The 27,116-nt window shown below is 40.3% G+C and overlaps 2 protein-coding genes across 2 annotated transcripts; both read left to right on the top strand.

The window, feature by feature from the left end:
- The first annotated feature begins 192 nt into the window (after positions 1–192).
- LOC108437538 (polyunsaturated fatty acid lipoxygenase ALOX15B-like) lies at positions 193–21,535 on the top strand. The gene is made up of 15 exons (XM_037537393.1): positions 193–254; positions 1,394–1,544; positions 2,977–3,187; positions 4,361–4,442; positions 8,860–8,982; positions 9,069–9,163; positions 9,430–9,602; positions 12,940–13,080; positions 14,458–14,661; positions 17,769–17,855; positions 17,981–18,150; positions 19,713–19,831; positions 19,924–20,024; positions 20,110–20,280; positions 20,561–21,535. Exons 2-15 carry the CDS (start codon positions 1,401–1,403, stop codon positions 20,738–20,740), a joined length of 2,001 nt encoding a protein of 666 aa, XP_037393290.1. The 5' UTR covers positions 193–254; positions 1,394–1,400; the 3' UTR covers positions 20,741–21,535.
- A 1,696-nt stretch (positions 21,536–23,231) lies between these two features.
- Positions 23,232–26,393, top strand: LOC108437531 (tripartite motif-containing protein 16-like protein). The gene is made up of 6 exons (XM_037537394.1): positions 23,232–23,872; positions 24,107–24,202; positions 24,410–24,643; positions 24,773–24,926; positions 25,128–25,187; positions 25,812–26,393. The coding sequence occupies exons 1-6, from the start codon at positions 23,288–23,290 to the stop codon at positions 26,339–26,341; spliced, it is 1,659 nt and encodes a 552-aa protein (XP_037393291.1). The 5' UTR covers positions 23,232–23,287; the 3' UTR covers positions 26,342–26,393.
- Positions 26,394–27,116: the final 723 nt, after the last annotated feature.

Below are 27,116 nucleotides of genomic sequence, written 5' to 3' on the forward strand. Positions count from 1 at the left end.
TGGTAAATTTAGTGTAATTTTAGTGAAGTTTTACTGCTTTGTTTACAGGAAACTTGTCCTCTTCCTGTCAGTGATATTTCCAATGAAATCCATGACACAGACACACCCTCAGTGGGAGGGTCTTGGTCTGGTGTGTCTGGTGTGTGGTGGGTATATAAATGGGGTCAATCCAGGAGGGCTGTATCACTTTGGGTGAACTTGCTGCGCTCTTTCTAAAGAGTTACAGTCTTCGCTGAGTATCAGTCCTGCATCAGGTAATGTAGAACTTCTTGTTGAAACAATATTTGATTGATATTGTGTGTGAAACCTGGCAGGGCAGGAGTGATACCAGTCAGTCCCTGTTCTGAGAGTTAATGAATTATAGCAATAGATGACCAGGGCTTTTAGATCTTACTGTATATACTGTAGCTGAACTGTAACCGTGTCCTTGGGAAAGCCTTGGAAGACACAATGATCTACCGAATAGATGCATTTACAAAGGACACCAGTCCCATTTTACATTGTGTCTCTAATGACTGTGTAGTTACAAATGAATAACATATGAATAACAACACTGTAACTACTGATGATTTAGGCAATGTTGCAGATGGATTATAGAAGCACAGCCTATATAAATAAACATGCATTATCAACTGCAGTTTTGTCTCATGCAATTACACAAGTGTATCAGGAACTGTCTAGTGTAGTGTTACAGTTACACTTAATAAGTGGACAGTTCCTGTGAGGTTATTATGTAGGTACTGTGTAATAATGCAGTGGTAATATAGACGTTGCTTTGGGGAAATGCAACACATTTAATTAACATAATAAAAGCTACATGTTAAGATGAGGGGCGTCTGCTGTTCTGTCACATTACAGACTGGTTTAAAGCTGAAACTGGTTACAGTGTCTCAGCACTAGCAACATCAATGCTGGCTAAATGTTAGGAAAGCTGGCAGATCCAGTGTTAATAATGTCTTAATGTAAGTTATTACATACTTCGTTTTACTGCTGGGGGGAAATAAACTTGTGAAACTGTTGTTCCTGTCTGATTATGAATGTAATTAGATTTGTGTTAATACTCTTGTGAAATTACATGAGAGAGAATAAGCTGCTACAACTATTAAGATACACTTGTGTAATTAAATAAGGTGTACATCTGTAATATGGAACAGTGACTAATGTATAAGTCATTGCAAATGGTGTTCACATGTAACTACATAGTTATTAGAGACATTTCATATAAAGTGGGACCAGAACATGACAGAGCCAGGCCAGATCCACAGGGATCAGAATCAATACATCATGACACAGACTCTCTAGAGCAGTTCATGAACTGGTTTATTATCAGGCCTTACACTAGAAAATGACCAGACATACCATAACATGTGTTTCCTATTGCATCATTTTACAGGGTAACCATGGGAGAGTACAAAATCCAGGTCTTCACTGGTACAGTTCTTGGCGCTGGCACGTCTAACAAGATCTACATCAACTTAATTGGCTCAATCTCTGATAGTGGACCCCATAAGCTTAAAACGCTAACAGCCTTTTGGCCTGGATCGGTAAGTCCATTCAGTTCTCTGTCTGTAGATGTAAAAAGAGGCCACAAAACTGGTAATGAGGTGAAAATGATTGTCATGCCTGACCAGGTCTGATCCAAACGCAGTCAGGGTGTCATGAACCAGAAGGGGACTTTCACCAATTTTTCAAATTCGGTAGTTAATAAACAATTAAAGCCATTTGTATTTCATTTGGTGTGAAATGGTTGACTGCACAGACTCAGCTTTCTTTACAGTTTTGGTGATGGGAACCAGGCGTTGCCATGACTACAACACAAATATAGCCATTGTTTTTACTATATGAAGGCACCAGTGAACCTACACGTGTCTTCTGGGTTTTTATGTAACATTGATGATGGTAAAAGAGTTACAGATGAATCTTCTTTGGGGACTATTTTTTCTTACCCTCCCCGAATGTAGCCCTCCGCCATGAACTGCTTAAGAAAGGGGCAAATCAGGCAGCGTCTTCATTTCATGTACTCACTTTCTGTGAGGGAGCGTTTAGAGCCATTGCACTCTTCAGACGTCTGGTTCCAATCACCATCATAGTGAACATTTCTGACTGTGTAAGCTTCTCTAGAACCCAGCATTTCACACCAAACCACTCTGAATGATGTTGTTTGCATCTTTACTGTTTAATTTTTAAACAATGAGAAAATTCAGTGGAATTCTCCTTCAAACAGCGAGAACGATGAGAAAACATAAGGATGTCAGGGAGTAATGAAGAACAGCCAACACTGGGCAAAAGAACAAGGGCTACTGTGTTGATTTGTTTGTGTGTTTGGGGTCATTGCAGTGCATGAAGGTTCACATTAAATCAAGGTGAAGCATATAGAGGCAGCCAAACAGCCCCTATATTGCTAATATTAATATATTTAATGATATATATGAATCTATCTTCACTCAAAAAAATTGTTTATGGCCTTCATTAACATTAAGTAAATAATTTACATAAAACTTATTTTAAAAGCATAAAAATATACTTTACTTATTTATAAGCAACCCAATTTGGATAAATCCTAAACTGCTTTAATTGAATTGTAAAAGATCTTTTAGATTTTTCCACTAGATCTTATTAAGAGGCAGAGTGGATGTGCAGTAGTAACAGAAAATGCATCATCTAACAGGAAATTGCTTCAGCTGGCATGGTGGACATGAAACAGCTCATTTTGTTTTTACACTCTCAGCCATCCTTTGTTATTCAGTGCAACTGCAGTGAAACGGTCATGGACATTAACTTCATATCTATTTTTAATGTTTTTGACCAAATATTAATGTTTTATTTTGCTCATTTTGAGAGATACACTACACAACCATAGCAAACTAGGTAGCTAGCATCCCTGTTAGGTCTGCTGTCATGGTAACGGGTAAAAAAGGAAACTATGAGTGATTCGATTAATATCCCTAACTAAAATGATCTGTTATCTCCCCACAGAGGCAAACTTTCACAGTCGAAAGCGAATCAAATATAGGCGAGCTCTTACTGGTTGAAGTGGAGCCTAGGCCACGATCATTGTTGCCATACGTTGATGACGACTGGTTCTGCACCAAAATCATTGTAACAACACCTGAAGGAGTCGATGTGCTTTTCCCATGTTACTGCTGGATCAGCAGAGATGAGAAGCTGATTCTCAGGCATTCTATAGGTGCGTAAAAACGTTGAATACTTTAACAATGCCTTGATTCATTTTAAAGCACCGATCTGTGAGGGAACAGTGTATTTCTACAGTGAGATATTTTAAAAACACTTTGCTGTGCTCACAAAGCTACATGACAATCACATGACATTCATCCCAGCTGACATAAACCTGCAAAAACATTGGGAAAGGCTTATAGCAATGAGTTAAACAGCCAACTGTCATAATGTGCTGTGTCATTTAACACCTAATGTCAGCAAAAACTGGAGCTTAATGTAGGTGCTATGTCAACTTGACACTGAAGTTCACAGTAAAACTTTCTATGAATGCCACTTTTGTAAACATCTATAAACATATTTATAACATGTTATAATGCATTCATAAGGCATTATAAACATGGTTATAAATATTTCTAAAAATGACTTACATCGAGTTACACTTTATAACTATGTTTGTTATGTATTATGAATTGTTATTATAATGCATTATAAGCAGTGCTAAGTTAGTGCCAGGCTAACGGTGGTGTACATTGACATTCCCACATTGGGTAAAATGCTGACATCATCACTGGTTTAAACCCTGACATTTGAAGCCTGTAATGAGCTTTATTGTGTTTTAGTGTTTCAGTAAATTCCTCAATAAATACTTCAACTTCAAGCCTCCCTCTTAACACCGGAGGAGGCTTCAATACAGCACTCTTCACTTTACTTAGAGTGGACAAATACAACTTATAAGCTCTTATAATTTGTTCTGAAAAGTACTTATAATGCATTATGTTAACAATTCATTGTGTATAACATGCCATGCATTTGTAAATATTTATAGCCATGTTTATGTTGCCTTATGAATGCATTCTGACATGTTATGAATGTGTTTATAGATGTTTACAAATGTGACATTCATAGAAAGTGTTACCAAGTTGACAAAACAGCTGCTGCTTGTTGCAATGAGCCTTTATAAATAGTTATGTATGTTTATGTCAGTTGACATGTAGCCTTATGAACATTCACCTGCAATGAAATATTACTAATATTTTACAAAGCCATAATTATGAATCATTTAAGTAGCCATTAAGCCTCGAACACTGGAAACATGTTGCATATATGCAAAAATCCATTTATTGTTGATAATGTGCTTTAATATTAAACATTAAATTAGACACATTTTACATTTCCCGTGTAGCCATGCTAAAAACTAAGGACACGGTTCCTCAACTCCTGGCGCACAGACAAGAGAACCTGAAGAAACGGCGCCAAGAGTTCAAGTAAGTGAACATCATATTGACACACTCACATCCTTACTTACAGTAAAACGCACATACTGTCTTTACAGCTGAGACTTTGTTACACAGTCCAGGGCTGATTGACTATTTAACACAGTTCATGGCTTTGTTGTTGTGTTTGCATCACTGGCACTCTCTCACTACAATACCCAGCATTCATTTAAGCAATAGAACACGAGAAGGAGTCTTGGTGGACTATTCCCAGTCCAACAGTGTCACTGAGGTGTTTAAAAACTGCAGCAGCACTGCAGTCTGATCCACTCACACCAGCGCACCACACATTAACGCACCACCACCACCATGTCAGAGTTACTGCAGTGCTGAGAATGATCCACCCAAATAGTACCTGCTCTGTGAGGGTCCATGGGGATCCTGACCACTGAAGAACAGGGTAACAGAGTATCAGAGAAACAGATGGACTACAGTCTGTAACTGTAGAACTACAGAGGGCAGCTATACAGTAAGTGGAGCTGATAAGATGGACAATGAGTGTAGAAACAAGGAGGAGGTCAGAATGTTATGCCTGATTGGTGTACATTAGAGTACATGGGAATAATTATTTAAGTCACACTTGTCCTCACTGTCACTGGTTGGCATGTTCCATAAATAAAAAATAATTATTGAAAATAACAGAAACGTGTTTATACAGGCTGAGTCAAAAGTCACAGGACAGGTTTTATTTTATTTTATGTATTATTTTATTATCGACATTTATCCCTGGGGTCATCTCAAACAAATTGTGTATGCTGAGAAAATACCACCTACAAACCTTCAGCACCACATCGTGGAGGCTTGTGACAGCATCAAAAAATAAAATTAAACGGTGTCCTGTGATTTTTGACTCACCCTGTATAATGCTCAATATTATTTTGGCTTTCATGGCCAAAGTGGAGTGTGTGTGTGTTCTGTATTGTTGATTATGTATTGATTGTAAAGCATCCTTGATCATGGGAAAGGCGCCTATATAAATAAAAGTGATGATGACGATGGCCTGCTTCAGTGTACTGCTGCTTCCATAATTCCACTGCCCTTTCCTGACCTAAGCTAACTATTTGCCGCATCACAATAACAACATCATGCTAATGTGACTATAAAGTGGGGATTTTCTGTTAATAACTTGTGTGTAACTTGCCACCTAATACAACATCAATTCCAATGAAGTTGTGATGTTGTGTAAAACATAAATAAAAACAGAATATTGCAAATTGCAAATCCTTTTCAACCGATATTCAACTGAATACACTACAAAGACAAGATATTTAATGTTCAAATGGATAAACTTTATTGTTTTTTGCAAATATTCACTCATTTTGAATTTGATGCCTGCAACATGTTCCAAAGAAGATGGGACAGGGGCGTGTTTACCACTGTGTTACATCACGTTTCCTTTTTCCACCGTAACAGATGGGTTTCAGAAGCAAGCAAGCAAGCAAAATTTATTTATATAACGCTTTTTACAACAGGTGTTGTCACAAAGCAGCTTTACAGAACAATCAGTATTACAGAGAGAAGAGAAAAGAAGAAAGAAATCCGGGTCCGAGCCCCCATGAGCAAGCCAGCGGCGACGGTGGCAAGGAAAAACTCCCTAAAAGAGGAAGAAACCTTGAGAGGAACCAAGACTCAGAAGGGGAACCCATCCTCCTCTGGTCAACACCGGATATCAAACATTATTAGTATGAAGTTTTATAGTAAAGTGGGAAAAGAAAGATCTGAGGGTGAAGACTGCACAGCGCTGTACAGCAAGAAGCTCAGTGGTGGTCAAACCGGTCCAGAAGGCTGGTGAGCAGCGGCACCAATCAAGGCAGTAGAGGCAACAGCATCAGGCGCAGGATGGGCAGCTGATCAGCTCGGCAGAGAAAGGAAAGAAAAAAACAGAGTTAGTACTGTAAAGAGTGGCTGACCACAGATTACAGTAAAACAGAGCAGTGTAGACTCCAGCAGGTCTAGATCTGACAGGGAAGACTAGTCACCAAAGGCTTGACTGTACAAATAAGTTTTTAGCCTAGACTTAAAGATTGGGGCTGTGTCTGAGTCCCGAACATTAGCAGGAAGATTATTCCAGAGCTGGGGGGCTTTGTATGAGAAAGCTCTCCCCCCTGATGTAACTTTATTAATTCTAGGTACCAGTAGTAAGCCAGCACCTTGTGATCTAAGTAGGCGTGATGGTTCATAGTGGGAGAGGAGCTCACTCAGGTACTGAGGGGCGAGCCCGTTTAGAGCTTTATATGTCAGTAATATAGTTTTATAATCAATGCGAAATTTAACTGGTAACCAGTGCAGGGCTGATAAAACTGGACTAATATGGTCAAACTTCCTAGTTCTTGTGAGACTCTGGCTGCAGCGTTCTGGACTAGCTGAAGCTTGTTAAGGCTTTTGCTGTGACATCCAGACAGCAGGGCATTACAATAATCTAGCCTTGAAGTGATAAATGCATGAACTAGCTTTTCTGCATCCTGTAGAGATCATGAATTTCTTAATTTAGCAATATTGCGGAGATGCAGGAAGGCTGTTCTAGTGATATTAGATATATGTGTGTCGAAGGAGAGATCAGCGTCTATCATGACACCAAGGTTTTTAACAGATAGGCTTGATGAAACTGAGAGATTGTTAAGTTTTAGTGTTGAGTTAGACAGTTTGTTTCTGGCTTATTTTGAACCAAGAAGCAGGACCTCTGTTTTATCTGAGTTAAGTAACAGAAAATTATTTGACATCCAATCTTTTATGTCTTTTATACAGTCCTCAATCTTGCCAAGTTTAATTTTATCATCCGGTTTACTTGATATATATAACTGGGTGTCATCGGCATAACAGTGGAAATTTATGCCGTGTTTACTGATAATGGTGCCTAGTGGTAGCATATATATTGTAAATAATATAGGTCCTAAAACAGAGCCTTGTGGAACACCATAAATTACTTTTGCACGAACAGATGATTCACCCTTTACATTAACAAACTGATATCGATCGGTGAGGTAGGACCTGAACCAGGAAAGAGCCGTTCCTGTTACCCCTACAAGGTTTTCTAGTCTATCTAGTAGGATAGCGTGGTCTATTTTGTCGAATGCTGCACTAAGGTCAAGGAGGACTAACAACGACACATTTCCTTGGTCCGTGAATAATAGAAGATCATTTATAATTTTTACTAATGCTGTTTCTGTACTATGATGTGGCCTAAAACCAGACTGAAATTTTTCGTGTAGATTATTCCTATGCAAATAAGGGCTTAATTGTTTTGCTACCACTTTTTCCAGGATCTTAGATATGAAGGGGAGATTTGAGATGGGTCTATAATTTGATAGTTCACAGGGATCGAGGTTAGCTTTCTTAATCAGCGGTCTAATTACTGCAAGTTTAAAAGTTTTTGGGATATATCCGAGGCTAAGAGAGGAGTTTATTATTGACAGAATAGGCTTAGTTATTTCTGGTAAGATTTCCTTGAGTAGACCTGTAGGAATTGGGTCCAGAATACAGGTCGATGGTTTTGCAGAAGAGACTATTTTGATTAGTTCACTTTCTTGGAGTAATGTAAACGATTCCAGCCTATCTGCAGTGACTCTAATAAGAACACCTTGTGTAATTACGCAATAGTAACAGCCTATTCTGTCTCATGTGTAATTACACAAGGGTAATAATACAATTGTAATTACATTTGTAATCAGAGTGGAACAGCAGTCTTTTTTCCAGCAGTAAAAGGAAGTATGTAATAACTTACATTAAAACATTACTAACACTGTATCTGCTGGCTTTCTTAACAGGTAGCCAGCATTTATGTTGTTAGTGGTGTGACACTGTAACCAGTTTCAGCTTTATGTATATGTAACAGAACAGCAGACACCCCCTTATCCTAACTTTTCGAAAATTAATTACATGTGCTGCGTTTCCCCAAACGCAATGTCTATATTATCACTTTTTAATTACACAGTAACTACATACCAACTACACAGGAACTGTCCACTTATTTTAAAGTGTAACTGTAATACTACACTAGACAGTTCCTCTGTAGAAGATACACTTGTCTAATTACATGAGGCAAAACTGAAGTTGATACACATGTGTAAACACAGGCTGTACTTCTGTAATCCATCTACATTTACTAAATCATTAGTAGTTGTTGATTATTGTTGCATATGTTATTCATGTGTAACTACACAGTTATTAGAAACACTTAATATAAAATGTGATCAATAGAAGTTCCTCCAAACTTTTAAAGCATATAACTGTACACATGTAATGTTGAGATTAACAGCTGTGTTTTATTTCCGTTCAGTACTGATACGCTGTCTCACTTTTTAGGTCCATGATATGTTCTCCTTGAGCCTGGTTGAAACATGGAACAACACAATGCACCTCAGAGAATCCGGCTCTAGGCATTAACATATTAAGTATTTATGTCTTACAGGTGGAGTGTATATGCTCCGGGATTACCTCACACTGTGCTCGCTACACTTCCACATGAGTTGCCAGCTGAGGTCAGATTCTCTTTCACCAGAGAAAAAGAATTCCTGTTCACCTCGGGTGCAGCGTAAGTTGTGATTGAATAATCCATCATTTCACTGTCAGGTTTGCATAATGATGGTTCTCATTTCATGTATCCAAATACTTTCTCAGTTTCACAAAGCTGAAACTGGAAAACCCTTTAAACGGCACCTGGGGAAGCTTTGAAGAGATCAAGAAGATTCTCTCCAAGAAGCCAAAGACTTACGGTAATTTAACGCCACTAATGAATCCACGTCAAAGCTGCACTATGTAAGATTTTTTTTTGTTGAAACTGAAAGACGTATCATTACAATAGCCTCTCAATCATCCACATGAGTAAAGGGTCCAAAGCACAAGCCACAGTATAAAATGTTCTTCCATGCAATTACACACTTCCACCAGAGAGGTCTCCAAATCCCCAAATCGTATATAGTGTAGCTTTCATAGTGTCTCCATGCTGAGTCTCATTTCTTCATTTGACTTTTTTTTGCAGAATATGTGGAGAAGAACTGGATGACGGATGAATTCTTTGCATACCAGTTTCTAAATGGTCTGAATCCCATGATCATCAAGCGCTGCTCACAACTGCCTGAGAAATTCCCGGTCACCAATGAAATGGTCAAATGTTTTTTACCAGGCACAAGCACGTTGGAATCAGAAATGAAGGTAAAAAAATGTAAGACACTTTTTGACCAATGTGTCTTTCTTCATACAGCTCAATGAAACTTTCTTACTGAGGGCAGTGATTCAATACATATTGATGTGTATTGTATGTATTGTAAATCTGCATTGCCGATGTCCCTCTGTCTCTTCCGGGGGTCAACAAGGCTATCAAGGTGCATCCTATCAGAGTAAAGTGATTTTCGGTCAGGAAATCCACAACTATGTGTGGCCAGGGATGATGTGGGACAGGCAGAGGCATAAGGCGCCCTGCAGGGCAGTGATGTGGTGTTTTACTCCTCGCACAAACAGAACATGACTTTACAACGTTTGTTACATCAGTGGTTAGTGAGGGCCACCAGAAAGTGTTCTGGACCAGGGAAATTATTTGGGTGATACCAGGATGTCCTGAGCTCAAAGATGAGTGTCCCCATTGCACAACATTATTGTGAAGGGTTAGGGGAACATAAACTTCGTCAGCCGGACACGTTGGGGTTGCTGGGTCAGTATTTTGAGTTCTCCTGATTTCTACCATACAGTCCCAAGAGATCAGAGCAACAATACACGAAAGCGGTATAATGGGGTCTGCACAGCTGGGTTTTTTTTTTACCAAAGTCATGTTGGCGGAAGAGAGCATCTGTCTTGCCATTCTTGGATCCAGGTCTATATGACAAAGTGAAATTGGAGCATGTGAAAAACAATGCCCACCTGGCCTGGCACGGATTCAGCCATTTAGCTGATTTAATGTACTCCAAATTTCTATGATCTGTTAGAATGGTGAAAGGGTGAGCAGCGCCCTTGAGTCAGTGCCTCCATTCCTCCAAAGCTGCCTTGACAGTCAACACTTCACAATTCCCTACATCATAATTTTGTTTGGCAGGATTACGTTTTCTGTAACAGATCACACAGGGGTGGAGTTTAGTGGGGTTACCATGCCTTTGGGAGAGAATAGCGCCGATCTCTGTCTCGGAAGCATCCACTTCCACCAGAAAAGGAAGGGAGGGGTCAGGGTGGCAGAGACCTGGAGCAGTGGTGAAGCTCCGTATTAGTGAATCAAATGCAGATTCAGCTCCAGGTGACCAGTTCAATTTCTTGGCATTGCCTCGCAGTAAAGAGGTAAGGGGAGTGGCAATCATACTAAAGCCTTTGATGAATTGTCTATAAAAGTTTGTGAATCCCAAAAAGCATTGCAGTTCCTTAACAGATTTGGGTCATGGCCACTGAGTCACTGCTTTCACTTTTGATTCATCCATTTGATGACATACCCCATAAATGATACCACCGGCTTATGAAACTCACACTTTTCCAATTTTCCATACATTCTATTTTGACATGACTGACGTGTTCAGTGAGCGAGTTTGAGTGAACAAGAATGTCATTGATATAGACTATGACCACTTGTTGAGCATATCTCTGAACACATCATTTATGAAAGACTGGAAAACAGCCGGGGCATTTGCCAGCCCGTACGGGACCACCTGGTACTCATAATGGCCAGTTGTTATACTAAAAGCCATTTTCCACTCATCACCTGGCTTGATACATATTAAATTGTAAGCGCTATGGAGGTCCAAGTTGGTGAATATGGTAGCTTGTCTGAGCTGTTCAATGGCAGACGGGACCAGGGGTAAGGGATAGCGGTATTTCACTGTCATAGCATTGAGCCCTCGATAGTCTATACAGGGTCTCAATCCTCCACCTTTTATTTCAATGAATGAACCTGCTGAGGCAGGAGAGGTAGAAGGGTTTATGTAATGGTTCCTCTACATATTCTTCCATGACTTGAGTCTCCGGAACAGACAGGGGGTAAATATGACTCTTAGTGGGCATGGTATCAGGAAGAAGGTCAATGGGGGGGGCGACTGTAGCCTTGGTTTTACTGTCCATTGGACCAGGATATTGTGGGGTTGTGGGTAGATAGCCAGGGGAACCCAAGAACAATGGGATTTTCAGGAGAGGGAATGGCCAAGAGTGACAAGCTCTCTGAGTGCAAGAGTCCCGTGATGACATGTAAAAGAGGAGTGGCAGCTAGGATCTGACCTGAACCAAGGAGTTTCCCATCCAGCCCTTTAATGGTAAGAGGTGATTTTAGTCTGTGGACGGTAATGTGAAGCCTGGTTGCAATGTCTTGGTCTATGAAGTTTCCGGCAGCTCCAGAATCAATCAGCACTGGGAGAGAAAGACGTTGAGAGCCCCAAATTATTGTTACGGGTAGAGTCAATTTGCGGCTTTCAATGGGAGAATATATAGTCCTGAGAGTGGGGCAGTCACTTTTGAAGTGTCCTTGCAGGCTACAGTAAAAGCAAAGACCCTCATGCTTGCGTCTTTGCCGTTCCTCGGGGTGAGCTACACACCTATCTCCATGGGCTCAGAACGGCAGATGGGACAGTAGAAGAGCTGGTGACAGGACAGCGTCTGGTACGAATGAGATTGTCCAACAGTGATGGAAAATTGTATTGTATTGTAAAATCTGACAGGCTACTGTCACTGTCTTGGCATGCCAGGTCTGCTTGTAGGACTTCATTGAGGCTACGGCGGTACACAGCTTTCTCATCCCATCCAGCCTCAGCAGTGAGAGTGCGGAAGTGCAAAACATGCTCAGCTGCTGTCTTGTTCCTTTGTTTGAGGGATAATAAAAGCTCTCCAGGATCCTTACCGCTAATGGGGTGATTCAAAACCTCCCGAAACACACGTTCAAAGTTTGCGTAGGTGGAAGACTCAGGTACTTGAGCTTGCCACATAGCTGTAGCCCAGGAGAGCTTTACCAGTGAGCAGGGACATGAAAAAGGTGATCTTGGATGAGTCTGTGGGAAAGGCTGCAGGGGCACTATAAAAATAAATCGAGCATTGCATTAAAAATCCCTTACGCAGACCAGGGGACTCGTCACACTTATCAGGAAGAGTTAGCTTGACAGAAGGGATTGAAGTGTCAGAGGGAGATGGGGAAAGCTGTACTGGAGGCTTCAGGCAGACTTGAGCGGCCGGTGGGGCTTGAGTAGACAGAGGGGCTGGAACCTGTAGGTAACATAAAATATTCAGGTGAGGCTGACCTCTGGTGGCGAGGATGGGTATTACACATTATGTATTACACATTTATATACATTATGTATATAAAATGAATAATGAAAATCATTGCATATATATATATATATATATATATATATATATGTGTGTGTGTGTGTGTGTGTGTAATGATTTTCATCATTCAGTTGCCTTTTTATATTTCCTGTACTTCTTTTTCAAACCATCTATTTTTTACACTCAGATTTGTAACAGTTATCTGTTTTATTCATTTCTTTTTCTTTGGTGCGCGACTGATCAGTTTTTTTTTTTATTCAATCAGAAGGGAAATATCTTCCTCTGTGACTACGAAAGACTGAGAGACCTTGAGGGAAATCAGATCTGCAAGAAAAAGCAGTATCTGGCTGCTCCACTCTGTCTGCTTTTCAGCACTCAGGACAAACTGATGCCAATTGCCATCCAGGTAAAAACAGTAAACAATGAAGGTGTTTACATGCAGTCAAATATCCGATAACTCCAGAAGATCAGATTTTGTCAGTAATCCGATCAATGCCTTTACATGCACTTGAGCAGTCAAATAATCAGATAATGAGGAATCTCTGGTGTACATGAGTCAGACAGTAATCAGATTTCTGCATTGCAACCAGACATAAATGCAATGTTAACTCCGAATTCATACCATGGCTTTTTTAAAACATCACGCCACTCTACCTGAAAAAAACAGCCTACATACATCATCTAGAAGATAAAAAATATTTAAATCTTTTATTTTTTTAAGCATGCATTTGGTTTTAGCATCACAACCATAGAATGTTGCTGCAACTGGCAGCAATGCTGCTCACTTATTTCCAGTACAGTCGTTTTGCACATGTGGAGACGGAGAAAACTGAGAGAAATCAGAGTAAGAGTTGACATGCACTGGGAAATCTGATTACTGAGCCTCTTCATCAGATTACTTCAGATTTCTAGACCTTACTTCAATCTAAGAAACAATAGTATACTGTTTTCATGACCAGAGAAGGAGGGCGGGGCATGGTTAACCCAGCCCATACCCCAGAAATAGGGTCTGCACATATACACTAATGCCAGCTAGCTATGTAAAATCATTCTAGCTTACCTTGCACAACGTGTACCAACATAAAATAAAGTCTGGGGTATTCGATTGAGTTTTTGTTGTGATCACTGTCTTTACAAAGCAGATTTAATTAGGAAACGTTAAGTATGTTTTTCTTTGTCGTATCTGAATGCCACAGCTCTGATCATGCTAATATCAGCTAGCTACGGGATTCAGATCGTATGTGATTTTCAGTGTCATGTTAGAGCCAGGCTAACAGTGGTGTACATTCACGTTGCCACACTGAGCTTCACTCTGTGTAGTTCTGCTTAATAACTGACGTTCGTACCTTTAAAGACATGCAGGTAATATATTTGTACTATTTGTATTTATACTGTAACGTATTTGTAACATATTTGAATCACCTTTAAAATGTCTGAGCGTTTACACTTTGAAAACTATGAAGGTGATTGGAATGCACCTTCAGTTCTTAGACACATAAAATTAGCCACACCTTCAAAATAAGAGTCCTTATCACCATAACCCATGAACAACTGCAGAACTCATAGCCTACACTCTCATGTCATAAACATGTCTTGAACTCACTACAATGTAAAATTTAAAAAAGAAGACTTTGTTGATTATGCTAATATATAATTTTACAGAAATAAAGTATAAAATAAAAGTTATATACTGCATTTTAAAAGACTGTGCTGTGCTGATGGCTGGCTGGCTTGATCATAACCCCTTTTTCTTGATTAATAATTACGATTTCTTTCCATTCAGTTGAACCAGCAGCCTGGACCAGGGAATCCCATCTTTCTGCCCTCCGACTCTGAGAATGATTGGCTGTTGGCGAAGATCTTTGTGAGAAATGCAGAGTTTAATGAACATGAGCTGAACTTCCATCTGCTGCGCGCTCACCTGATGGGGGAGGTCTTCACTGTGGCAACGATGCGCAACTTTCCTTTATGTCATCCGCTGTTTAAGGTGACCTCTTTCCTCCAACACTTACACAGCCTAACACTGCGTCCTTGTTTTTAACCAGTATCTCACTGTCAGCTCAGCCGCGATACAACTACAGCATGGATTTATCAAACTGGTCCACTCATCAAAAACAGCTGTACATTAGAAATGTGCACATCATGCATGGACAGTAGAGTTCTTGTTAGCTAACACAAGGCCTGGTTCCCACCAACTGTGAGTTTCCACTCATTGGCCCTCATTGATCAGTTGTGTCCAACAGTGTTGTTTCAGTTTGGCGTATCTATATGATTAAACACAGATCTGGTAGGACTGAGTGTAAAGTTGAGTGTAAATGTTTAACATCCGGGAAAAAAGCTTGATTTACAGGGAATGTAAACATTAATAAGAATAAACATATAAAGGTAGCAGTAATGCTAATAATACATGAACATGAAAATCCAGAACAAAAGCAGATGTATTTTATCTGCACGTTAGTAAACACAAGTCCTGCAATCGTTTAATGATTAACCATTTTGTTGCCAGGCTAAAGCAGAGAGCTAATAGCTAGCAGGTTTTACAGTTTTACAGTGGGCAGTCGTTCGATTCCCCGAGCTGACAGTACATGACTGAAGTGCCCTTGAGCAAGATGCCTAACCTCCAACTGCTTCCTGGGTGCTGTGGATAGGGCTGCCCGCCGATCTGGGCAAGTGTGCTCACTGCCCCCTAGTGTGTGCTCACTAGAGTTCACTGGTGTTTCACTGAACAAACGGGTTAAATGTGGAGGTGAAATTTAATCTGGCTGTGTTTCTGAGTTGTGGGATGGGATGTTAGAGTTACGGCTTTAGAGAATTGCTGTTAAAAGTTTTTAGCAAATTAGTTTACAAATAAATGTGGTGTGGCTGATGAGGAGACTGACCCTTGTGGGTCTGGGGTGTTACTGCAACTGGGGTGGCTGGCTTTATTATTTATTTATTTATTTATTAATTAATTATTTATTTATTTTATTCGTCTGGTTAAGTTACATAATGTGCTTGCACAAGTATGAATAATTTATTTGTGTTTTATCAAAAAAAAAATAGAAGGTTGTAATTAATGCCGCATGTTGGGCAGGGGCGATAAAATGTCCAGGGGTCATCAGCAGCATTCACTTCTGTTTTTGGCAGACAACGGGGAGCCGTTTGGTTCGCCGTGCTCAGCGTGTTTCAGTGTTGCCGCTGTGGGAGTTGAGTGTGGTAGGTTTATAGATGGCTGTCTTTCTTGGTTTGGTTGGCTTTTATTCAATAGGTAGAAAAGGTTGAAGGATATGTGATTTTCTACCTCTAGGCAGGTGTGACCGAATTTGAAGTGAACCAGCGTCAGGAGTTATAAGCAGGTTTCCAGCCTCGCTTAATTGTTTGGTCTCCCATGGAGCTACTAGGCACATGGAGCGGCTGGCTTCGCCGTTAAGGCTTAGTAAGTAGTCTTGTTTCATCTGGGTTGTTTAGGACTGCAGTGGCTGGCTTTGAATGGTTCATGGGGGTGTTAACAGATGTGGTTTCTTGATTGTTATATTTGGGGGTAATGTGGATAACGAGAAATGATGTGTTTGTAATTTTAGAATTGAGGTTGAATGCAGTTCTGACGTTACGGTTCGGGTGTGGTTGATTACGCCCTGGAACAGTTAGGTGGGTGTTTTAAACAAGTACATCCTGACATTCTGACCATGTAAAGTAACCCGTATTAGAATATAGGTGCATAGGCATGAATGCGATTTGTTAATTTTATTCTATTAGTACTTGCACCTGTTTTAAGCGACAGAAATGTACTATGAAGATGAAATGGTTTTGCATCGTTTTCTGTTGTAGTGGAGCCTGGCCTGGTGGCCTGTAGGCCACTGTTCTTCCACGTGCTGTTAGTCTGCCTTTCTGAATTTCTGTGTTTGATTTGTTATACATGTACTGACCCACTAATGATAATTGTTTGTTTTTAAATATAGTGAACTGACCAGTATTGTTAGCACTAATACGTGCAGCTTTAACGGGGGGAGCATTATGACTTTTATCAGACTAAGTGAGGCCCATTAGTGAGAGTTGGATCACTTCTTTGTTTGATTCATGGTTAATTTTGACGTGGAGATTCTTATTTTGGTTTGTATTTTTGGTCGACCTGATTGATGGTGTTTTTATTCTTTTCCAGTACGTTATTTGGGTTTGGTCATAGAGGTGTTTTAGGTGCTACGCTTCCTCAGCCTCTTGTTTTTAGTCCGCTCTATTTGCATCACTTGTGCCCTTTGGTGGTTCTTTTATAGCTTCCATAATTGTGGCTATATAATAATTGTATTTACTACATAATGAAATGCTGTAGTCCTTTTTTCCTGGACTGCAACCTGGAAAAATGTATTAATACATTTTGAATACTGTCTACCTCATGTTTTGCTTCTAGTGTTGAATAAAGTGTATTTTCTGGTTAAGCAGCCTTACAACTCATTTATTTGAGAGACCCTTGCAGGGATCCCCTACCCAGCATAAAACTGGGGTGGCGTAGTCAGAGTCTACTTTGGGGGGTTGTGATTGCTTCTCTTCTCCCTCCCCCTATCATTTCATGACCGCCATTAGGCTGAATTGCAATTGGATCCCTACTCCCTGTCTAGTGCACTACAGAGGTCTTAAAACTATGACTTAGATAATGTGCCTCTGGACCACTGCATAACACCATATCAGATGCTGAGAGTGCGGGTCTGAAAGTGCCAAGGCTCTGCAGTTAGACCCTTCGCTGGAAGTGCAACTGGTCCCTTCGCATGGAAACTCGCATTCCGAATGATGCAAAAGATACTTTGAACATTCAGACTGAACTGGATTTGTAAAAATCCATTTGGATTCACCTCCAAACGTGGTTCATGATATCCAGTCTATTGTGACCCCATGGACCCCATTGGTCAATATGTGTAGTAGAACTTTCACTTTGCAATTTTTCTTGTAATTTTGTTTGCCAAACATGAGCTTTTCACCCAACAGGATCACTAGATAGATTTTTTGGCAGTTTTGAATGACCCAAATACTGTTAATTAGGTCTACGTGCAGATTCAAGAAGATAAAAACCAGACCAGAACAATTAATCATAGTAAAAGTGCTTTATCACTCTTCCTCTTCCAGCTCCTGATACCTCACACTCGCTTCAATCTCCAGATCAACATCTTGGCCAGGAGACTGCTGATCTCAGAGACTGGGTACTTCCCTAAGGTGAACACCTTCGCTATTCCAGAGTGGAATGTAGATTAAATATATATAGAACTAGATATCAGCAAATTCTGGGCAGTTTCTTTAAGTGATGGTTATTAAATTAAGTTGTGCTTTTCCTCATATAGTTCACTGCCATTGGGAATAAGTCTATGACCACTTTCCTGAAAAGAGCAGCCTCTTCTGTGACGTACAGCTCCCTCTGCATTCCGGATGATATCAAGGAGAGGGGGTTGGAGACGATTCCCAATAACTACTACAGAGATGATGGTCTGGAGCTGTGGGACATCATTTACAAGTAAGGGAACAAGAAAAGAGTTTGGCAGATTTACCAACGTTTTGCATCTTTGCAGTTTACAGGTTGCTGTGAAAAAGTGCCTGACAAGACTTTCTAAATAGGTCCAATGGTTTGGTGCATAAAACAGTCCGAGGGTGCGCTCTGCTCTCTTGCACAGGCCAAGTCAAAATCTGGAGAAAATAAGTCTTTATTTCAAACTAATGAGTCACAGTTTGCAACATTTGCAGTTTTCATGTCCAGCATTTATCAGATGTTCTTGTCCAAAACAAGGCCCAATCCCATTTCACCCCTCGCCCCTACCACTTAGCCCTCTGTTTTGTGCGTTCATGTCTGGGGTTAGGGTGTCCCAATTTTTGTTGGGAAAGAGGTGTAGGGTGAAGTGCTGGGGCCATTTTTGAGGTTTTTCAGGTTTTGAGATAATTTGAAAATGCCTGTTGCCCTTTACATTGTATGTAAATCGCATGATGAATGAACTAAAAGAAATGGCCTGAAATGACTTGGAAAAAACTCACAAAGACTTACATTAAAAATAAAGTTGTTTTTTTTTAAGTTACCATTTTTGAGACACAAGGTTTTCTTATGACAACAGCGATATGTACCGTGAAAGTCTTTGGTGCAACCGAAACTCCTTGTCTCTAGTTTTAAGCCACTACCTGTACTCAACGGAAGGTTTGCGACGGACTTTACACCCCCACTTATGATGGATCTTATGTTTAGCTGGTGCAACTGACTGCAGAAGACTCAAATTTAAAGTGCTGTGCAGTTAGAACAAACTTGCCCCAGCATCACGTCTTTTCTCCTGAGCAAGCCAGAATATCATTTTTCGACTGACACTTAAGTGAAGTGAAAAACAAATGAATAAACAAACAAACGTTCTAACAGTGTTTAATGCTGACCTCCATGTGCTACCAACAGACATCAAACAAGACCAAACAATACTTCAACAATATAACCCAAGGCTATGTGAGTCCTGATAATGGCAGAGGTGCTACTATCAAGTTAAAAGTCCCCTACTTACAGTCTTCAACCCTCCCAGATACACTGAAGTAGAATATAACATAAGTGCAATAACTGACATTTCCATAGGTGTTCATTTACTTACTTTACCAAGTGGTGGATCCTGTTCAGACACTCAGTGGAAGCTTGCTCCCCTAGTTGAGAGCCAGGAAACTCAGAAAAGAGTCTTAATGCTTGATGCAGTTTAATAAAATGTCCTTTTTTAAACAATAATCATGCAAAAAGCACATGAGTTAGTTACACTGGTCATATGTCAGTTATGATATTGTCTCTGTGTTCATTTGCTTGGAAGTTCTTAATAGAAAACCTGCTAAATTGGCTGCCGCCACCAGTGCAAAGTCTTTGATCAAATATTTTTCATTATTATTTCAGCCAAAACGTTCTTGATGAGTGTTCTTCACACTAAATCCATGATTTCCCCCATAAATGGTGTCAGACTTTGTAGACTCTGTCTGTTTAGCTGCATAACCACTTTCTAAAATGTTGCCACAAATGATGTCATCAATTTAACAATAAAATAATCTCTAAACTTTTTTATCCACTAGGTTTGTGTCTGGATTTGTGTCGCATTACTACAGAGATCAAGACGTCAAGGATGACAACGAGCTGCACTCATGGCTCACTGAGATAAGAGAAAACGGCTTCCTGGAACGCAGTGAAGCTGGTATGTTTTATTCTTTTAGTTTGTGTTTTTGTTTGTTTTCTACCTAAAGCTACAAATCCTACCTGAAACCTTTCCACTCACCTCACTTTTAGGATTTCCCAAGTCTTTCTGCACCGTCAAAGAGCTGGTGAAGTTCGTCACCATGGTGATCTTCACGGTGTCTGGCCAACATGCTGCGGTCAACAGCAGCCAGGTTTTGAAACATTTTGCCTGAATTTACATCTAATATACTAATGTAAACAACTATGCTTGACCCTTCACTTACTCTGCCCTCTCAGTTTGAATTCGGGGGATTTATGCCCAACTTTCCAAGCTCTCTCCGATGTCCACCACCCCGTCAAAAAGGAGAAACCACCATGGACTCTGTTCTTGAGACCTTACCTGACATCAACACCACGATTAACACCGTTGCTATTGTGTACTTGCTGAGCCAGGAGTCTGCTGATCGGGTGAGTCCATACACTCCACTACAATGCTCAAACAGCACCAAAGGACATGAATGACTGTAAAATAAAGGAATGGAAAAGGTGAAAAGACACTTCAGACCACAAGCAGCTTTCCTCTCCATGTCTCTGTCTTAGAATGAATGGCTTTGTAAAATGGAAAGATCCTCATGATGAGTGCTTTTTTACGTCAATGACCTGTTTCAGAATTTGCTTAATCAAATGCACTTCATCTGTTCATCAGTGCAAAATGAACCGTAAACTTTGTCCTGTTGTACTTTCACAGTATCCGCTTGGACATTACCCCGAGGAGCTGTTCAGTGAGGAGGTGCCGCTGAAACTGATAGCACAGTTCAAAAATGCTCTGCAAGATCTTGAGATGAAAATCGATAACAGGAACAAGAAGCTTGCTCTGCCGTACACATACCTGAATCCACCGAATGTGGATAACAGTGTTGCCATTTAGAATGAGGGTCTTTGATTTGACCATGTGTTTCTCTGTAGGCCTTAAACACACCTGTCTGTTTATTGTGCAGTGCCTTAATACTGTCAGTCCACTTAACATGAGAAAAGCAGGCCATGAAAAGCTATAAACTACTTAAACTATGAAATCTAACCTTGTACAAGAAAAAAACTTATCAAGAAATAAATCATTTTCTCAAATTTGTGTGAGCCACAATTGTTAGACCCATTCATTAAGTGGTTTGTCATTTAGTGGTTTGTCTGAATCCTTCAGATTCAGAGATCCATGCTTGCAGACTCTCCTTTTTAGCTTATTCCACAGGTTTTCAATGGGGTTTAGGTCAGAGGACTGGGATGGTCATGGTACAAGATTGATTCTGTGGTCAGTGAACTATGTTTGTTCTGATATTGGGATGAGGATCAAGGTTTTGATGGAAAATCTGTCTGAGGTAGTCAGGAAGGCCACTCAAACCACCCTCCTCAGCGTGCATAGGGTCAGTATAGACACATGTCCTTTCCCCAGCAGATCTCCATGTCCACTTGCTTTAAATTTCTTTATTGGCCTGATAGCAGAAACAGGCATTTTCAGCTCTTTATCTATTTTCTTGTAGCCATTTCCTGAATTATGCACTTCGCCAAGCTTTTGTTGTGTATCATTACTGTTTCATTCTCATAGTGATGGATAACAGAGACCTGTGTGTCACCTACTGTTTATACCCCTGTGAAACAGGAAATGAAAATGTTAACATGTTCTGTTACACATCGACAATAAATTCATCAGAAAAAAAGCTGACCTTAATGAAGTTTGTTTTTTCAATTATAGAGATTTGTCTTTGCATTTATTTTTCAAAGGTTGAGATGTAAATAAGTCATTCAGAGTGGTTTAGTGTGAAATGGTTCACTGTAGAGAAACTTGGAGAGTCCTTTACAGCGGTGGTGAGAGGAAGCATCACAGTGTCTAGAAAACTGTCTGGTGGACCTAGACAGGTCATCTTAATTTTTATATGTAATATTGAAGGTAAAATAAAATAGTGGGGTAACAATTGATTCTCAGGAACCTGAGAAGGATCCATGTGCAAGTTTTAAGTGGTTTATTAAAACAGGGAAATCAAAGGCGCAAAGTTGAGGACAGAAAAAGAGCAAAAACAGTTTTACCAACAAAGACAAATAACCAAGGCTTGGTAAGGCAGACACAGAGGAACTGTGTGAGTGCAACTGAGAGGTTTGTATAGCACAGGAGATTAAGGTGGAAATGAGGATCAGGTGGCAGTCATTAGGGTTGCCATGGTGACAGTGACAGGGGGTGGGGGAGAACAAAAAACTTTTGGGGACTATTTTGCCCTACAAATCCTTCATGTACCTCTCCATCATGAATTAGTTTTAAAATCTATGTTTTAGTCCAAAATATTTTCAAAATGAATATAAAACAGTGTCGTGAGCATAAGACAGCATATTTCGAATTACTTCATGCAATCATTTGTAAGGGGGTTTTTAGAGGCATTAACTCTTCAGAAGTCTGGTTCATGAATTTCAACTGCTTTGATGATGTAACATGATTTTATTTATCAGCCAAACTGAATGATACATTTCAGTGTAATTATAAACAGTCCTCAGTCTTAAGACATATAAACGGATGTCGAGAAACTCCGTCCTACTCAACTCAACCAAAACAGAGGTTCTTTTTTTGTCCTAAAGCTGCTAGAAACAAACTGTCCAATTGAGCGATCACATCAGTGAAGTTACATCAGGTACACCTGTGAAATGATCAGTCCCTATCTGACCGTCAATGTGCATATAGGCAATATTACTAGAATTACTTTCCATCTTCTTCACAATATTGCCAAATGAAGTGACGCACAGTCTACAGGGTGCTAGTTCACACATTTGTTATCTCCAGGTTGGATTAATGATGTCCAGCAAAAGCCTGAAAAAGCTTTTAGTAAGTCCTTTCAAGAACTAGGAGGTTTGGCCATATCAGCCCTACATTGGTTGCCAATCTACTGGGGCTGGACGTTAGGGAGCCTCTGGAAGGTCGCTTGTTCCATCCCCTTGGCCGACAGCACATGACTGAAGTGCCCTTGAGCAAGGCACCTAACCCCCAACTGCTCTGGTGCTGTGGATAGGGCTTGCCCTCTGCTCACTGCCCCCTAGTGTGTCTTCACTAGTGTGCATGTATGTGGATGTTTCGCTGCACAGATGGGTTAAATGTGGATGTCCAGTTCCTAATTCCTTGGCTAATGGTTCTCGATTCAATTCAAATGCTGCAGTTATAATGTGTAGATCTAATGAGTAGAGACGATATTACTCCTACAAACTGGAGTCCATTGAATTTACTTTAAACGCTTCTACTCCACATGTTTTCTTTTAAACTTTAACTAAAGGATTCTGTCTCTATCTGTCTCTTCTTCAGTCTCCTCCTCATTTCTCTCTCTCTCCACCCTTTTTTCTATGACACTTCATCAAGCACAGAACCAGGAAGCCACTCCTACTCAGTTCAGAGGAAGCGAAACTGATCTCAGAGAGCTGCTCTCTCTCAGACTGTGGCAGGAAAATGGCCAGTGTTTCAGTAGATCAGGACCAGTTCAGCTGTCCAGTCTGTCTGGATCTGCTGAAGGATCCAGTGACGACTCCCTGTGGACACAGCTTCTGTATGGTGTGTATTAATGGCTGCTGGGATCAGGAGGATCAGAGGGGGGTCTACAGCTGCCCCCAGTGCAGAGAGACCTTCACTCCGAGGCCTGTTCTACGCAGAAATAATGTTATAGCTGAAGTGGTGGAGAAACTGAAGAAGACAGAACTCCAAGCTGTTTCTCCTGCTCTCTGTTATGCTGGACCTGGAGATGTGGAGTGTGATTCCTGCACTGGGAGAAAACACAAAGCCATCAAGTCGTGTTTGGTGTGTCTGGCCTCTTTCTGTGAAGCTCATCTTAAACCTCACTATCAGTCTCCTGCCTTTAAGAAGCACAAGCTGGTCGAAGCCTCCAAACAGCTACAAGAGAAGATCTGCTCTCAACATGATGAAGTGATGAAGATCTACTGCCGTACTGACCAGCAGATGGTCTGTTATTTGTGTACGATGGATAAACACAGAGGCCACGATACAGTAGCAGCTTCAGCAGAAAGAAACCAGAAACAGGCAATAATTCCTTTTTATTTATAATTGAGGAATAAATATGTAATGTGAGTAAGTGAATGTGTTCAGAGAAAGAGAGAATATTTTGATTAGAGCGACCCTGACGGAGAAGAGGTTTAGAAAATGGAAATGGATGACGGTGCCAAAGTCCATTAGAGTAACAATGTATTTATATCCCCTAATTCATCGTTCACCTCTTATCTTACAATTCATAAAGAGTTGATGTTGTGTCTCCAGAGTGAAGTGAAAGACATGCAGAGGAAATTCCAGCAGAGACTCCAGGAGAAGGAGAAGAAGCTGCAGGAGGTGAAACAGGCTGTGAAGACTCTTAAGGTGAGTAGTGAGCAGAGATCTGCTGGAGCAGCTGATTCACAGCTCAGTCAGACTCTCCTCCAGTCAGACAGTGAGGAGTCCAGTGTTGGACACTTAGAGATCCTACACAGCCACAATGTGTACAGTGAGTCGTCTAGAGTCCCAGTGAGAGAGTGAATGATAGCTGGTGTGTAAATGGAGCTCCATCTTGTGTGTGTGTTGTAACAGAGCTCTGCACAGGCAGCAGTGGAGGACAGTGAGAGGATCTTTACTGAGCTGATCCGCTCCATTGAGAAAAAGCGCTCTGAGGTAACAGAGCTGATCAGAGCTCAGGAGGAGGCTGAACTGAGTGGAGCTGAAGAACTCCTGGAGCAACTGGAGCAGGAGATTGCTGATCTAAAGAGGAGAGACACTGAGCTGGAGCAGCTTTCACACACAGAGGATCACATCCAGTTCCTCCAGGTAAACATCCCTGTCTTATCAGAAAGTTTCTCAGTAAATTTGTTTGTCTAAAATCACTAATCTTTTTTTTTTATTTAGTGTGGTTTGAGGTTCTTCATCTCTTTCCACTACATTATTGTTTCTATGTAGAGTTTCCAGTCTCTCTGTGTCTCTCTTGGAGCTGAGGACTCACCCAGCATCACTGTCCATCTCTCATTTGATGGAGTGAGGAAATCTCTCTCTGATCTGAAAGAGAGACTAGAGGAATTCTGCAAGCAGGAATTTAGGAAAATCTCTCCACAAGGTAAGAGAAGCTTCCTGCTGTGAAGCATAAAAAGTTCTCATAGTGGACAGATCATTTATGTGCAGTTTGGTTTTGGGATTTTTTTTTAAATAGGTCAAATTCAACATGAAAAAATGAGTTTTTCTGTGTTTTTGTCTCCTGCACCTTATTTCAGTTTCCTTCATTCAGACTGTTGATCAGTGTGTTTGTGTGTCTCCACAGTTTCAGCAGTTCAGATGATTTCACCCTCAGAGCCACAAACCAGAGAAGACTTTCTACAGTGTATGTACTTAAAACACACATATTTCAGCTTTAAAATGAGCTCATCGTTTTAACTATTTTAAGGTACTTTCACACCTACCATGTTTGGTCTGGACCTTTGGACTTTTCAGTTCGGTCCAAACCAAAATAGCAGGTGTGAAAGGATCAAAATTTGGTCCAACTAAAAAAGGGTAGGGGGTCATGGTCCAGATCAAACTAAACCACCGTTCAGTTCGTTTGCAGTGTGAAAACACTTTTTTGGGCGGTTCAGACTTTTGGACCAATTACAGAAGTTGAAACAGGCCTTTAAACAATAGAACAAAAAACAGCCAGAAGAGAAGGAAAATGACCCGTGGAGCACGGCCAAGTTCTGTAGCGCGATGGATAAATTGTGGAATGAAACCAAAACTAACTGGATCAGATTTACGATGTAACAAAAACAGGGTTTAGACCTTTTTCTGGACTTTCAGGTGTGAAAACGTCCTTAATGTCTTTAATGTTCTCAGTGCACATGCTGTTGGCTTCTGAAGCAGAATCAGCTTAAAACAACACGCTGGGGAGGACAAGATCAACGTCTGAGGGCTTTTATTGTGAACATTCTGTGAGTAAAAGAACTGATGTTTTCTTTTCTTTCCTCTTTGTTAGATTTCCTTCGTCTGACTCTGGATCCCAACACAGTGAATAAATACCTCAGTCTGTCTGAGGAGAACAGAGTGGTGACGTTCAGTGGGAAAGTCCAGCGTTACTCTGATCATCCAGAGAGATTTGAGTACTGGCATCAGGTGTTGAGTAAGGAGAGTGTGAGTGGACGCTGTTACTGGGAGGTTGAGTGGAGCAGTGCTGGATTTGATCTGTACATCTCAGTCTCATATAAAGGGGTCAGCAGGAAAGGACAGAGTAATGAGAGCAAGTTTGGACACAACGGTCAGTCCTGGAGTCTGCAGTGTTCTCCCTCTCTCTCTTTCTATCACAACAACATTCAGACTGAGATCTCAGCCTCATCCTCCTCCAGAATAGGAGTGTATGTGGATCACAGTGCAGGAACTCTGTCCTTCTACAGCGTCTCTGACACAATGACCCTCCTACACACAGTCCACACCACATTCACTCAGCCGCTCTATGCTGGATTTTGGCTTCAATATACTGGAACTGTGAGTTTCTGTGATCCAAAATAATGTGATTGTAGTTTGTTTCAGTTGATGTTCATTAAATTTAAAATGATTGAAAGTGTTGCATTATAATTGAAGGTATTACTGTATTTCAAGTGGTTAATAGTTGAAATTATTTTTTGTTGAAATATTTCCGCAAATATCCATCAAGACACTTTCACAATTAATAAAAACTTAACTAATATCACTAAATGTTCTTTAAATAATGAACTATAACACAATATAATAATAAATCATGGTTGCTGAACAGCAAACAATAAACAAGCTGCAACAACCAGAAACAAAAAGTGGAAATAAATTCATATTTGATCATATGTTCATTCATAAAGACGTCACCAGAAGAGACGTGTGGTCAGAACTTTATATGAAATAGAGCTCTTTGAACAGCCGGTAAGCTGTAGGGGGTGGAGCCTGTTTTTGGGGGCATGTTTGTGTTTGTTTATGTGAGGGAGTTTGGGATGTGTTACATTTGATCCTTTCATATTGACAGATTATTGTTGAAGTTATTGTTGTGATTATTGTTGAGGTTATTGTTGTGATTATTGTTGAGGTTATTGTTGTGATTATTGTTGAGGTTGTTGTTGTGATTATTGTTGTGATTATTGTTGTGATTATTGTTGAGGTTATTGTTGTGATTATTGTTGAGGTTGTTGTTGTGATTATTGTTGAGGTTATTGTTGTGATTATTTTTGAGGTTATTGTCGTGATTATTGTTGAGGTTGTTGTTGTGATTATTGTTGAGGTTATTGTTGTGATTATTGTTGAGGTTATTGTTGTGATT

Source organism: Pygocentrus nattereri, chromosome 4 (assembly GCF_015220715.1).
Source record: "Pygocentrus nattereri isolate fPygNat1 chromosome 4, fPygNat1.pri, whole genome shotgun sequence".
Lineage (NCBI taxonomy): Eukaryota > Metazoa > Chordata > Actinopteri > Characiformes > Serrasalmidae > Pygocentrus > Pygocentrus nattereri.

Bases quoted from the DNA above. Each gene is read 5' to 3' on its own strand.
- LOC108437538 (XM_037537393.1), top strand. From the start codon at position 1,401: ATGGGAGAGTACAAAATCCAGGTCTTCACTGGTACAGTTCTTGGCGCT. The intron at 8,983-9,068 runs GTAAGTTGTGAT...ATACTTTCTCAG, and splicing joins CTGTTCACCTCGGGTGCAGC to TTTCACAAAGCTGAAACTGG. The intron at 14,662-17,768 runs GTGACCTCTTTC...TTCCTCTTCCAG, and splicing joins TATGTCATCCGCTGTTTAAG to CTCCTGATACCTCACACTCG.
- LOC108437531 (XM_037537394.1), top strand. From the start codon at position 23,288: ATGGCCAGTGTTTCAGTAGATCAGGACCAGTTCAGCTGTCCAGTCTGT. The intron at 23,873-24,106 runs GCAATAATTCCT...TTGTGTCTCCAG, and splicing joins CAGAAAGAAACCAGAAACAG to AGTGAAGTGAAAGACATGCA. The intron at 24,644-24,772 runs GTAAACATCCCT...GTTTCTATGTAG, and splicing joins ATCACATCCAGTTCCTCCAG to AGTTTCCAGTCTCTCTGTGT.